The following is a 12,031-nucleotide window of genomic DNA, read 5'->3' on the forward strand; positions in this document are numbered from 1 at the left end:
TTAGGCATTCCTTGGGGCATGGAATAGAAAAAAGTCTGTATATAAATATGGAATACACCTTTTATTTTCTTTAGGCATTCCTTGGGGCATGGAATAGAAAAAGAGAGAGAGAGATAGAGAGAGAGAGAGAGAGACAGAGACAAAGAGGAAGAAAAGTGAGGAAAAGAGTGAGGAGATTTTGGCAATTCGAAGAACAGGAACGGATAGGGATTCTAATTTCAGAGATCAATAAATACAAGTTCATCTATTTTCAAACTTATCCCCAGTAAATTTTGATCTTGATGAAAATTGATGAATATACATGATATTGATGAAAGACATGATATTGATGAATAGAATATAAGACCAAATTCCTAAAGACATGATATTGCTAGCTAGAACTATATGTACATGTCTACCGCTGGAAATATTATTACTATTTATAAGAGTACTATTCATACATAAAGTACTATTCATACGTACGATACTATTCATAAATACAGTACTATTCATATGTACGGTACTATTCATAAGTACTATTACTATTCATATGTACGGTACTATTCATAAGCACGGATACTATTCATACGTACGGTGCTATTACTATTTATGGGTACAGTACTGTTCATAAGTATTATTACTATTAATACGTATGATACTATTCATACGTACGGATACTATTCATACGTGCTGTTGTTGTTTACGCATATGGGTACTATTCATAAGTATTGTTACTATTTATAAGTACGGTCACTATTCATGCATATGGTACTATTCACGATACGATACGTATGTTCTTTTGTTTGAGGTATTTTCTTTTGTACGTTTAAATCGTGAACACGGGGTTCGAGCCGTACGATGACACACGTATAGACATGAACACACATTAATAGTATCGTAGTACACATATGAGTATTTCAAAAGGGGATTTTAACAAGTGTTGAATTGATTACACTTGAGTTAGAGGTTTATTTACATGCATGAGTTGGATATCGTTGATGGGCACAGCTCAGTACTATTTTTGATAGTGCGTCGATATACCAGATATACACAGTTTATACACGAGATGGATATCGTTGATAAACTCAGTTCAGTACTATGTGGGGTAGTGCATTGATATTCCATTTGTACAGGCCATTGAGTCGAGTTTGGATGCTTTGTCTAGCAGTCCGTCCGCACTTGGGTGCGATGAGGCCTGTGAGCCGTCTTTGAGGATACCTATATGGTAGGTCGTCTCGTACTCATGTTATGCATTGAGATCGCGATGAGACTAATGAGTTGTGTACACTATTTAGGATACTTATTGGGTAGTCTGTTGTGTATAGTAATGCGATGAATCAGAATATTGCATGAGATTACATCATGACGACTTATTTGTTGAGACATATATATGACTGAGATACCTTGTTCTTGCGAGTACATGAGATTTACATATGCTGATGTTCATTATGAAGTCATTATTATCCTGTATTGCTTTGTTCCATTCTTAGTCCGGGGTTAATATTTAGTTATCTACAATTTGAGACATATGGTATATACATGAGAGTTTCCTTGTTTGGATTATTTCGCTTGACGTATTACGTCTTGTGTTATAAATTTCTAACTATTAATTCCATTAGATATGGGAAAAATAATCTAGGTAGACTATGCTTAATAGATAGAGAATCCATTACATCTAGTAGCCCTTCCCCTAGGGGCGGATGGAGGTAAACTTGCTGTAGCGCTCTGACGCTCTTGTTGTTTCTCTTTTTATTTTAACTTCCTTTCAGGTAGCATCTTAGAGTTTCGTAGAGCCATAGGATGACGGAATTCTAGCATAGTCGTCGTCACATAGTTTTAGTAGTTGAGACTCCACCGTAGTTTTATGTTTTATTTTAGACATTAGAGTTTTGTATTCCATCTTGTAAAGGCAGTGTGCCTCAATACTATTTTTAGTTGACTCATATTGAGACATTTCACAGTTATTTCAGATATCAGATGTATTCCAGTTTATTCATTTGAGACATGATTATATTTATGAGATATTTCGTTCTACATCATGTCTATTGTATTTATTTTTTCTCATTTTGCCTGTTTTCTACCTGCACTTTTACTTTATTCCACTAGAGAGATATTACTGTGATGGTGAAACGTGTTGTTGCATAGTATGGGTGCATGGTAGGTTTGACATCTCTGGGTTCACCTTGGACTGCAGTCATGTGTGAAAACATGGGCGTCACAGTTGGTATCAGAGCTCTAGTTCCAATATCCTTAGGATCATCCTGTGTCGAGTCGTGGAGCTAGAATAGAGTTTCCTAGGAATCATGTATAAAGCCTAATAAGAATTCCTAGAAAAAGTGAGGATGTTATATACGTATATTCAAAAATTATGATTTTTTTTTGTAACTACCTTACTTTGATTGAAAAGTATTTGCGTGAATACTTATCATGATACGTTATGTTATATATATATATATATATATATATATATATATATATAGGGAGAGGTTCAAATAAAAACCTTACTATCCTAAAAACTAAAAACCAATCCTCTCCATTGGATCTGGATTCATCCAATGGCTGAGATTAAATCTGCATAAGGGTAATCAGGTAAAATAAACAGCCCCTAAAGGGAGGTAATTAATTCTTGTCTACTGAGTTCTCCATTTCCCCATGCAATCTCATGGATCAGGCAACCCAACAGTCACGAACAGTAGTCCTCTCACTCCACAACGAGCATCTCTCGTTCATCGGCCTTCAGCTCTTTCTCCACAACCAGCTTCATCGTCCTTTAGCTTTCTCGTTAATCTGTCATTCAGCTCTCTCGTTCATCTATCCTTCAACGTATTTGAGCTCTCTCGTTCATCGTCAATTATCTGGCCATTCTTAAACATTTTATGGAGATTTAAATGGAGAGCTTGAATTCAGGTGAGCAGGTTCATGCATGTTTTCATTGTAATCGATCCAGATTCAGTATTTCAATACTTAGTCATATGACTTATTATATAGGATCTTACATTCTTAAATATTTTTTGGAGATTTAAATGGAGAGCTTGAATTCAATTGAACACGTTCTAGTTGTTAATCTAGATTCACTGCATTGAATCGAGATTCATTGTTATAGAATGCAGTGATTTTCATAATTTATTCACTTGTTTACTGTAGTGAATCTGGATTCAATACAGTGAATCGAGATTCACTCCAGATTAATTAGCAATAACATGCATTCAATGCAGTGAATCAAGATTCACTCCAGTTAATCAAGATTCACTCAAGTGAATCTCGATTCACTCTAGTGAATCTAGATTCATTGTAATGGATCCAGATTCAGTATATCAAAACTTAGTCATATGACTTATTATCTACGAGTTTACATTCATAAACATTTTATGTAAATTTAGTTGGAGAGCTTGAATTCAGTTGAACACGTTCTAGTTGTTAGATTATGCATTGATTTTCATAATGTATTCACATGTTTAATGTAGTGAATCTGGATTCAATGCATTGAATCCAGATTCACTACAGGTTTAATTAGTGAATCGAGATTCACTGCATTGAATTTAACCATATAAACCATATGTACTCAAATTAGTGAATCGAGATTCACTCCAGTGAATCCAGATTCATTGCGATGAATCCAGATTCAGTATATAAAAACATAGACATATTATTTATGTTCTTTTATTTTCAGTTGTAGGCAGCAATGAACAAATAAAGGAACCACATGTTATAAATGTATCGGACAGTGATTTTGGGGAAGATGGAATGGACGAAGTTAGCTCGATTCCTTTTCAATCACCAGGTGGTGGTATGTATTGGAAACCTAGGGTTGAAGCTGAATTTAAACCTTATATAAACCAAAGCTTCCGATCACTAGAGGATGGTATAGAGTTTTACCGAGATTATGGACGTAAAAGTGGGTTTGAGATCAGACGTCATACAGAGAAGAAACATGAGGACGGTACAGTTCTTCTTAAACACATTGTTTGCAGTATAGCTGGCCGCAATGAATCAAAGATGAATGTTGATTATGAGGATTTTAGTAGCAGTTCGAAAAAGAGAAGGAGAACTGTATCTAGTAGATGTGGTTGCAAAGCTAAAGTCGTTTTTAAGTTTGATGGTTTGAAATGATATAATGTTCTCTCCTTTGTTGAAGAGCATTCTCATTTTTTGGTCTCCGGTAGTGGGAAACAATTTTTGAAGTCAAATAGAGTTCTCGGTCTCGCTTATAAGAAGCTTGTATTTGATGGAGCAAAAGCCAACATGGGGCCTAACAAAACATATAACTTTGCTAAGGAGTTATGTGGAAGTTATTCTAATGTTGGTGCTACGTGTACCGAGTTTAAAAATTGGAGTAGGTATGTGAAGCTTTATATTGGTGATCGAGATGCTCAAATGATCATCGAGAAGTTCACGGATAAGAAGGAGATGAGTGATGGATTTTTCGATGATTATGCAGTCGATGAAGATGGTCGATTAACTCGCATCTTTTGGACAGATGTTATTAGACGAAGAAATTACGATGTATTTGGAGATGTGATATCATTTGACTCTACATATTCCACAAACAAGTAAGATCTTATAGTTAATCTCTTATGATTTTCAATATTGTTATTATATATCATAGTGAATCTTATATTTTTTGTATGAGATACAGTAGGTACAACATAAAGTTTGTTTTATTTACTGGTCTCGACAATTATAAGAAGTGTGTTGTATTTGCAGCAGGATTGATAGCTAAAGAGGACATTGATAACTATGTCTGGATTTTTGAGGTATTCATGAAATGCATGATTCGCGAGCCAAAGTGTATTGTTACAGATCAGTGCCCTGCCATGAAGCAAGCTATACCAACCGTCTTTACAGAAACACGTCACCGTTTGTGCATGTGGCACATCATGAAGAAATTTAACCAAAAGGTAATTGAATCCCACATATAAATATAATGAATCCTCATTAGATAAATACTGAATCTTTCGTTATATATTTATATTGTAGTTGGCAAAATGCATTTCGAAGATGGATGATTTCAAGAGGAAAATAAATGCACTGATTTGGATTATAGATATAGATCCGGCAACATTTGAAGTAGGTTGGAAAGATGTTATTAAAGAATATAAGCTTGAAAGTAATGAATGGTTGTGTGAACTGTATAACATTCGGGAGTCATGGATTCCAGCCTATTATGCTGATGATCCATTGGCTGGTTTATTGCGTACTACATCAATATCAGAGAGTGAGAACAGTTTTTTTGACAAATTCAACCGTAGATCTGACACATTGACAGAATTTTATCTCCGATACGAGAGTGCTATGGAGAAGCAAAGGCATACAAACGCAAGATTAAACTATGAAGGAACGAAGTCGATGCCAAGAATGGACGGGCCATTGTTATTGGAGAGGGATGCAGCAGAGTTGTACACTCGAACAATGTTTTATGAGGTACAGAAAGAGATAATGTCATCCTGTTATGATATGAGTATCAACAGTATATCAGAAGAAGATGGTGTGAAGATTTTTTCCTTAAAAGACAAAAAGAGACATGGAAAAATATTTGAGGTAAAACTTAATAATGGAGATTGAAACAATAAAAATTGAACCCAGTTTCAATGCAGTGAATCGCGATTCAACGAAGTGAATCGCGATTCACACCACTGAATCGAGATTCAGTGACCATTTCATTCGCTTGTCATTTTCTTTTTTTATTCGGTGCTAATATACATTGTTTTTTGAATTTTAGGTGAAACATGCTTATTTGAACAATGACGTGCAATGTATGTGTAGGCTGTTTGAGAAAATGGGTATAGTATGTAGGCATGGTTTTTTTGCACTTAACCAAGCTGATGTAACAAAAATACCAAGACATCTTGTTGTGAACCGATGGACAAAAGGTGCTGAAATGAGGCATTCATTGCAGTTCAAGGAAATATCAGAACAATGTAATGCAATTGAAGTTACAAATCGTAAGTTGAATGACATATGGTATGATTTCCAATCCTGTGTGAGTTTGGCAGGTTTAGATGGTGAGAGACTTGACTACCTGGAAGGGAAGTTGAAGGAGTTGAAGCACAGTTTGCGTGAATCTAGTTTGAAATCTGACACACAGAACAAAAATGATGTAATGGAGTTTTTTGTTGGCTCAAAAATACCAGCGGAAGTTATCGTTAAACCTCCCATTGAAGGTAGAAACAAGGGGTGTGGACGGAGAATTGTTGGTGATTATGAGAAATCAATTAGTCAACGAAAGAAGAAGGTTCCAAGGCTGTGTAATATATGCAAAAAAATCGATTTCCATGACGCACGGACATGCCCATTAAAGAAAACAATACAGCAGAGTGATGTTTAATTAAGTTGTCATATTTCATTTCAAAATCATGTTTAGAAATATATTTCTTATTAAAATTGCTGAATTGTGTAATTCTTAACTACATATATTTACTAGATTATTAATTACATGGTTACGTTGTGTCATGTTAGTATATTGAATTGAGATCTTCTCATATAGCATGAGAATTCCATTATTATTAGTTGTATTATTTCAAATGGAATGATAAAGTAGTTAAATGCAGTCATCAGTTTAAATTTTATTCGCTTTAAGTGATTCTGGACTAACTATATTGAATCTGAATTCATTGTAGTGAATCTAGATTCACTGATTCATTGTAGTGAATCTAGATTCACTGATATTGAATCTCCAACAATCAAATTATTTGATTATTTCGGTTTAAGTTATTCTGGATTAACTATAATGAATATAAATTTATTTTAGTGAATCTGGATTCACTGAACTGAATATGGATTCACTATAGTGAATCTATTTTCAATTAAATAAATTACTGAATCACTTAAGTTAATATTGACTTACTGAATTTTTCAGTGTAGTGAATCGAGATTCACTGCATTGAATCTAGATTCAGTATAGTGAATCTAGTTTCAATCAAATAAATTAGTAATAACTTAAGATAATATTGAAACAGTGATTCCAGATTAAATACATACAATCCACAATAAGTATGATTAATTTATTTTATGTTACATAAAACCTTGAAATATAAATCACATTCTCTGCTTAAATCGAAATTCTTCCAATTGCATTGAATGCCTTCACAGTATTTTCATATATCCAAACTATTCACAAATCTAGATATAAAACTATGACAAAGCTATTCTTATAAAGTCTATTTACATAGAAAAGCAGTTCAACACAAACTGGAGTATTCTATAACATTAAGTGACAATGTACTCAATAACAGTAAACTTCAACATTGTAAATTATGGTGATTACAGAATATCATTTTCTTTGAGATCTTGTGGTTTTCCTTGTCTCTTTTTTGACATTTGCAGTTTCAGCATGGTGCTGTTGGGCTTTGCTGATGACTTCTTTGGCCAATTCATTTGTTGGTTCAGTAAGAATTTGGCAACAGTATATAGACCTCAGTCTATGTAGCTGATTTTTTAATCACTCCTGTCGATATGAACAAAAGTTCAGTTCAAGATTCAGTAGCTATATTCTAAATTTTATTAATTCAAAAAGACTAACTGTAAATCTTATTAGATTCAGTAGCTATATTCTAAACACTTACACCCTCTCTATGAAAACCAGAATTCCAATTTGCTGTACCACTGCCCATGTATGTCTCCATATGTCTCATGACAAAAATACCACAATCAAATTTGTTTTTGGTTGTTCTCCACTCCATCTCAAGTCTATCAGGCGTTAATGTATTTATTTCACTCGCCTTGTGATGTTTTTTGTGTGCCAAATATCTCACAAAATTCTGGTGTTGTTTAATCAAAAGTAATCAGTGTCACATAACAAATCCAATTTATTATAAAGTAATGTTTAATGTAATATACAAATTTTTTTAGTTGTTTATATGGAAACAATATTAATGACAGTGAATCACAATTCATTGCATCTATCTCGATAGGATTTAATAGAGTTAGTTCACCTGGACTCACTCTAAAAAAATCTGGATTCACACTAGTGAATCTGGATTCACTAGAATTAGCTATAGCTAGTGGATCGTCATTACGTGATGTTCACACAGATTCACTAGCTCTATTGAATCAAGATTCATAGTAAGATGTGAATCCAGGTTCACTAACTCTATTGATCGAGATTTCAGATCAATAGTTATAGCTAGTGGATCGTGATTACGTGATGTGAAAACAGATTCACTAGCTCTAGTGAATCGTGATTCATAGTAACATGTGAATCCAGATTCACTAACTCTAGTGATCGAGATTCACTAGAGTTAGCAAATCTGTTATTCTCTGACTCTAGTGAATCCGGATTCACGAAAGTGAATCCAAATTCACTATAGTGAATCCAGATTCACTTTAGTGAATCCATATTCACTTATTACTGTATTCTGCCAGTAAATCTTTAAAGAACATACGTAAGGTGGAAAAACATACCAAACCCTCAGGACGACCTTGGTATTTTTCCTTAAAGTCTGGGTAGTTTTTGCTATTGTCAATCAGCTCCATACTTGGATTCTTTAGCCCATAGCACACAATGTAGAAATGCTCAAACGTATTTATGGGGAAGAAGACCTAATGGTTGTGAAATTTAATCAGAGATTTTACATATATAGTTAAAATTGGGTTAAAGAACAAAAACATGGTCTTCGATTCTTTACCATATCAATCTCATTAAACTTCATATGTGGATACAGAGTAAGTTGCTCATCCATACGGGAAGCAAACCGACTGTATCTCAATTCATCATTAGCCTCATCTGTGTGATGAATGTTGCAAAACTGTCGGGAAGCAAACCGACTGTATCTCAATTCATCATTAGCCTCATCTGTGTGATGAATGTTGCAAAACTGTACAACATAAAACTGGTTAAATAAGATGTAACTCAAGTGTTATTTTAAATAAAATAAAGGAAGATACGTACGGTTGTCTCAACATTGCAGAAGAATCTAAGTGGAGAATTGTCGGACTTCATATTTTCTCTGCTGTTCAAAATATAGGACCAAATGCTGATTACATTTGCCTCAAGAATTGTCGGACTTCATATTTTCTCTGCTGTTCAAAATATAGGACCAAATGCTGATTACATTTGCCTCAATGTAATCAGTAGGAAGGAAAGTCTTGAAAGCAGGTAAGAAACATTTAATTTGTCTCCACTTAAAAACAATTTCACTGAAAAAACAGTAACAATATTCAATTTAATAAAGTGACAAAATACTAAAAACAGTGAGTCTCACAACCAACAATAGCATATCAAATAAGATTTAAGAACTCACAAATTCTCTTCTTCAGCAGAATCATCTCCTGAATGCCTTGCTTCTTCTCTATGTACCCAATTCCATATGATGCTTTCCAGCTGACTTTGCCTAGCAGTAATTTGAGATACCCTCTGCAGCCATGGTGACCGAAGAGACGTTGCAGGCTTCACCATCCTTTTTCTTTCCCCCTTCCCGTATGTCCCTTATTTTCGGTCACCTGAACTTTCTTACCTTTACATTCATCTACTGTAGCAGCATCTTTAGCTTCTTTATCAGTTTTTCGTACAGATTCTTCAATGATTTCAGATTCACAAGCTTTAGCAATCTGAACAACATCAACCATTTCCACTGTCTCAGTCTGAGTATCCTGTGTCAGCCCAAGAGAAAAACTAGGTTCTTCAGTCAGTGGGGTACCACATTCGTTGAGCTTCCGCCTCACTGGTCTGTCAACCTTTTTCATGCTAACAGACTCTATAATCTTATCAACTTCTTGAATAAACTTTGGGGAGACTTGTGTTTGTGGTATCTCAGCTGATATTGGATCAACAGCAGGGGAACCATGCATATCTCTACTCACCTTGGTGTTCACATTAGGGGTATCATCAACAATGTTTCCCACAGTTGTTTCATCGTCAAAGGTACTTACACGATGTCCACACTCCTGCACAAGAACATTTGAAACTCTCTGTTGAATTTGAAAGAGCTCATTGTCATTGGGGAACAGCTTTCTCACAAGAACATTTGAAACTCTCTGTTGAATTTGAAAGAGCTCATTGTCATTGGGGAACAGCTTTCTCATTGTCTCACACTCAGCATCATATCTATCTTTTGCAGATTCCAACTCTGCAGCTCTCCGTTGAACCCTCTTAATACAATCCTGCAGTTTTAATATCACAGACATTGGTCACCATAAATTATTAACATTCAATGTATTTGTATCAAGATTCAAATGACTGAATCCAGAGTCGAGTAAAATAATTCCAGTTTCACTTTAGTGAATCGAGATTCAGTAGTAGTGAATCCAGATTCACTTCAGTAAATTGATATTGGGTATCATTGAATCCAGATTCACTTACGTGAATCGGAATTCAATTTAACTTAATCGATAATGACTGATCTGAAACGAGATTCATTACTAGTAAAACGATTCATTGTACTGAATCGACATTCATTTTAAGTGAATCTGGATTCACTCCTACTGAATTGAGATTAAATTGAATAAACAAAGACTTGCAACTTAATTTGCTAACCTTTCTAATTGTATCAACACTTTTAGGCGAGTTTCCAATAGCAATCTGCATTCGAGATGAAGGTGCAAGTTCAACCCTCTCTGTAAATGCACATTTGCCAAATGAATTTGTACTTATTTCCTCTGACTGTCTTTCCTTCAAGGCCAAGTCAGTCCAGCCTAAAAATGTAGGTGTTGTTCTCTCAACCAACCTCCTCCCTTTGAACAGAACCCGGTCGGCATAGAACAGCTACAAAGACGGAGATAAGAAATAAAGCACATCAATTAGAATTAATCAACAAGTAAAACTACTTTAACTACAGTAATGTAAAAACAAATCAATATTATACAAGTGACTTACAATCAAGAATGCAAGAGGACCCGTGTAGAATTGTTTTGTCGGGTCAACCTTCCACTTGTGTTGGCTTTCTATCATTGAGTCAAGCAAGAAAGAACACCAATTGTATTCAGAGCACTGATCAACATTGTCACCAAGAACTAGAATCTGTTGGTTGACATACAGATTGCTAAGTGACTGGATCATGCTATTGTGAAAGAGAACCAAGAAATTGAGTTTAAAAAACAGGTTAACATCAGAACTCTGCTTTAGTTTCTTAGACACAGCCCCTGGAGTAATTTTCCAACCAAATCTGTCTGTGAATTGAGCCCTCCATTCATCCACTAAAGCTGACTTCCCAATACTGGAGGCTGGTATACGCTTCCTGCCCAGAGGTAATCCCATCACTTGATGTACATCTTCCTCTGTGATACTTATTGATCCTCTGGGAAGATTAAGCGCAACGGATTCACTGTCAAAGGACTGCAGAATCTGGTACCCCAACATATGTGGCAGTTCCTTTAATCCAAATTGTAAAAGACCTCCAAGTCCAGCTAGTCTCACCCATTCTTTTTGGGAGTCAGAGAGTGACAAAACCATATCAGAGAATATCTTTGGAGAGACCCGTATCCTAGTCAACTCCTTAGGTTCAGACCTCACATTTTTTTTTCAAAAACTTCTCCAGTGAAAAAAAAATATAATTAGATAGAATTATCCATCAGTTAATACAAAAAAAAATAAAGATGTTTAGTACACCAACCTTTTTCTTCTTCTTCCTTTCTTTTGTGATCTGTTCATTGTCTTCATCCCTCCTACGCTTTGATGTTTCATCACCGGCAGGATTATTTGGGGAGTTGACGAGGTCATCATTACTGTTGGACCTCACATATTTTTTTTTTCACAACCTTCATCAGCGAGAAAAATAATATAATTAGATCAAATTATCCATCATTGAATACACAAAAAAAAATTAAAGATGTTTAGTACACCAAGATGTTTACTGTAGTGAATCTCGATTCAATGCAGTGAATCGAGATTAGCTCAAGTGAAAAGAGATGTTTAGTACACCAACCCTTTTCGTCTTCATCCTTTTTGGGGTCTGTTCATTGTCTTCATCCCGTGTACGCTTTGATGTTTCCTCACCGGCAGGATTATTTGGTGGGTTGATGAAGTCATCGTCACTGCTGGGCATGTTCACAGTGCGTGTTTTCATCTGTTGAGGTATAGGTGTAAATACCTCAACAATCCCAACACATGCTTTTTGTT

At 35.1% G+C, this 12,031-nt stretch overlaps 1 protein-coding gene across 1 annotated transcript; it reads left to right on the forward strand.

Annotated features, from left to right (window-relative positions):
- On the forward strand, positions 2,868 to 6,880 carry LOC109821171 (protein FAR1-RELATED SEQUENCE 5-like). The gene is made up of 8 exons (XM_020387360.1): positions 2,868 to 2,886; positions 3,650 to 4,029; positions 4,117 to 4,529; positions 4,619 to 4,877; positions 4,957 to 5,517; positions 5,699 to 5,921; positions 5,973 to 6,211; positions 6,836 to 6,880. Exons 1-8 carry the CDS (start codon positions 2,868 to 2,870, stop codon positions 6,878 to 6,880), a joined length of 2,139 nt encoding a protein of 712 aa, XP_020242949.1.

Source organism: Asparagus officinalis, chromosome 8 (genome assembly GCF_001876935.1).
Source record: "Asparagus officinalis chromosome 8, Aspof.V1, whole genome shotgun sequence".
Taxonomy (NCBI): domain Eukaryota; kingdom Viridiplantae; phylum Streptophyta; class Magnoliopsida; order Asparagales; family Asparagaceae; genus Asparagus; species Asparagus officinalis.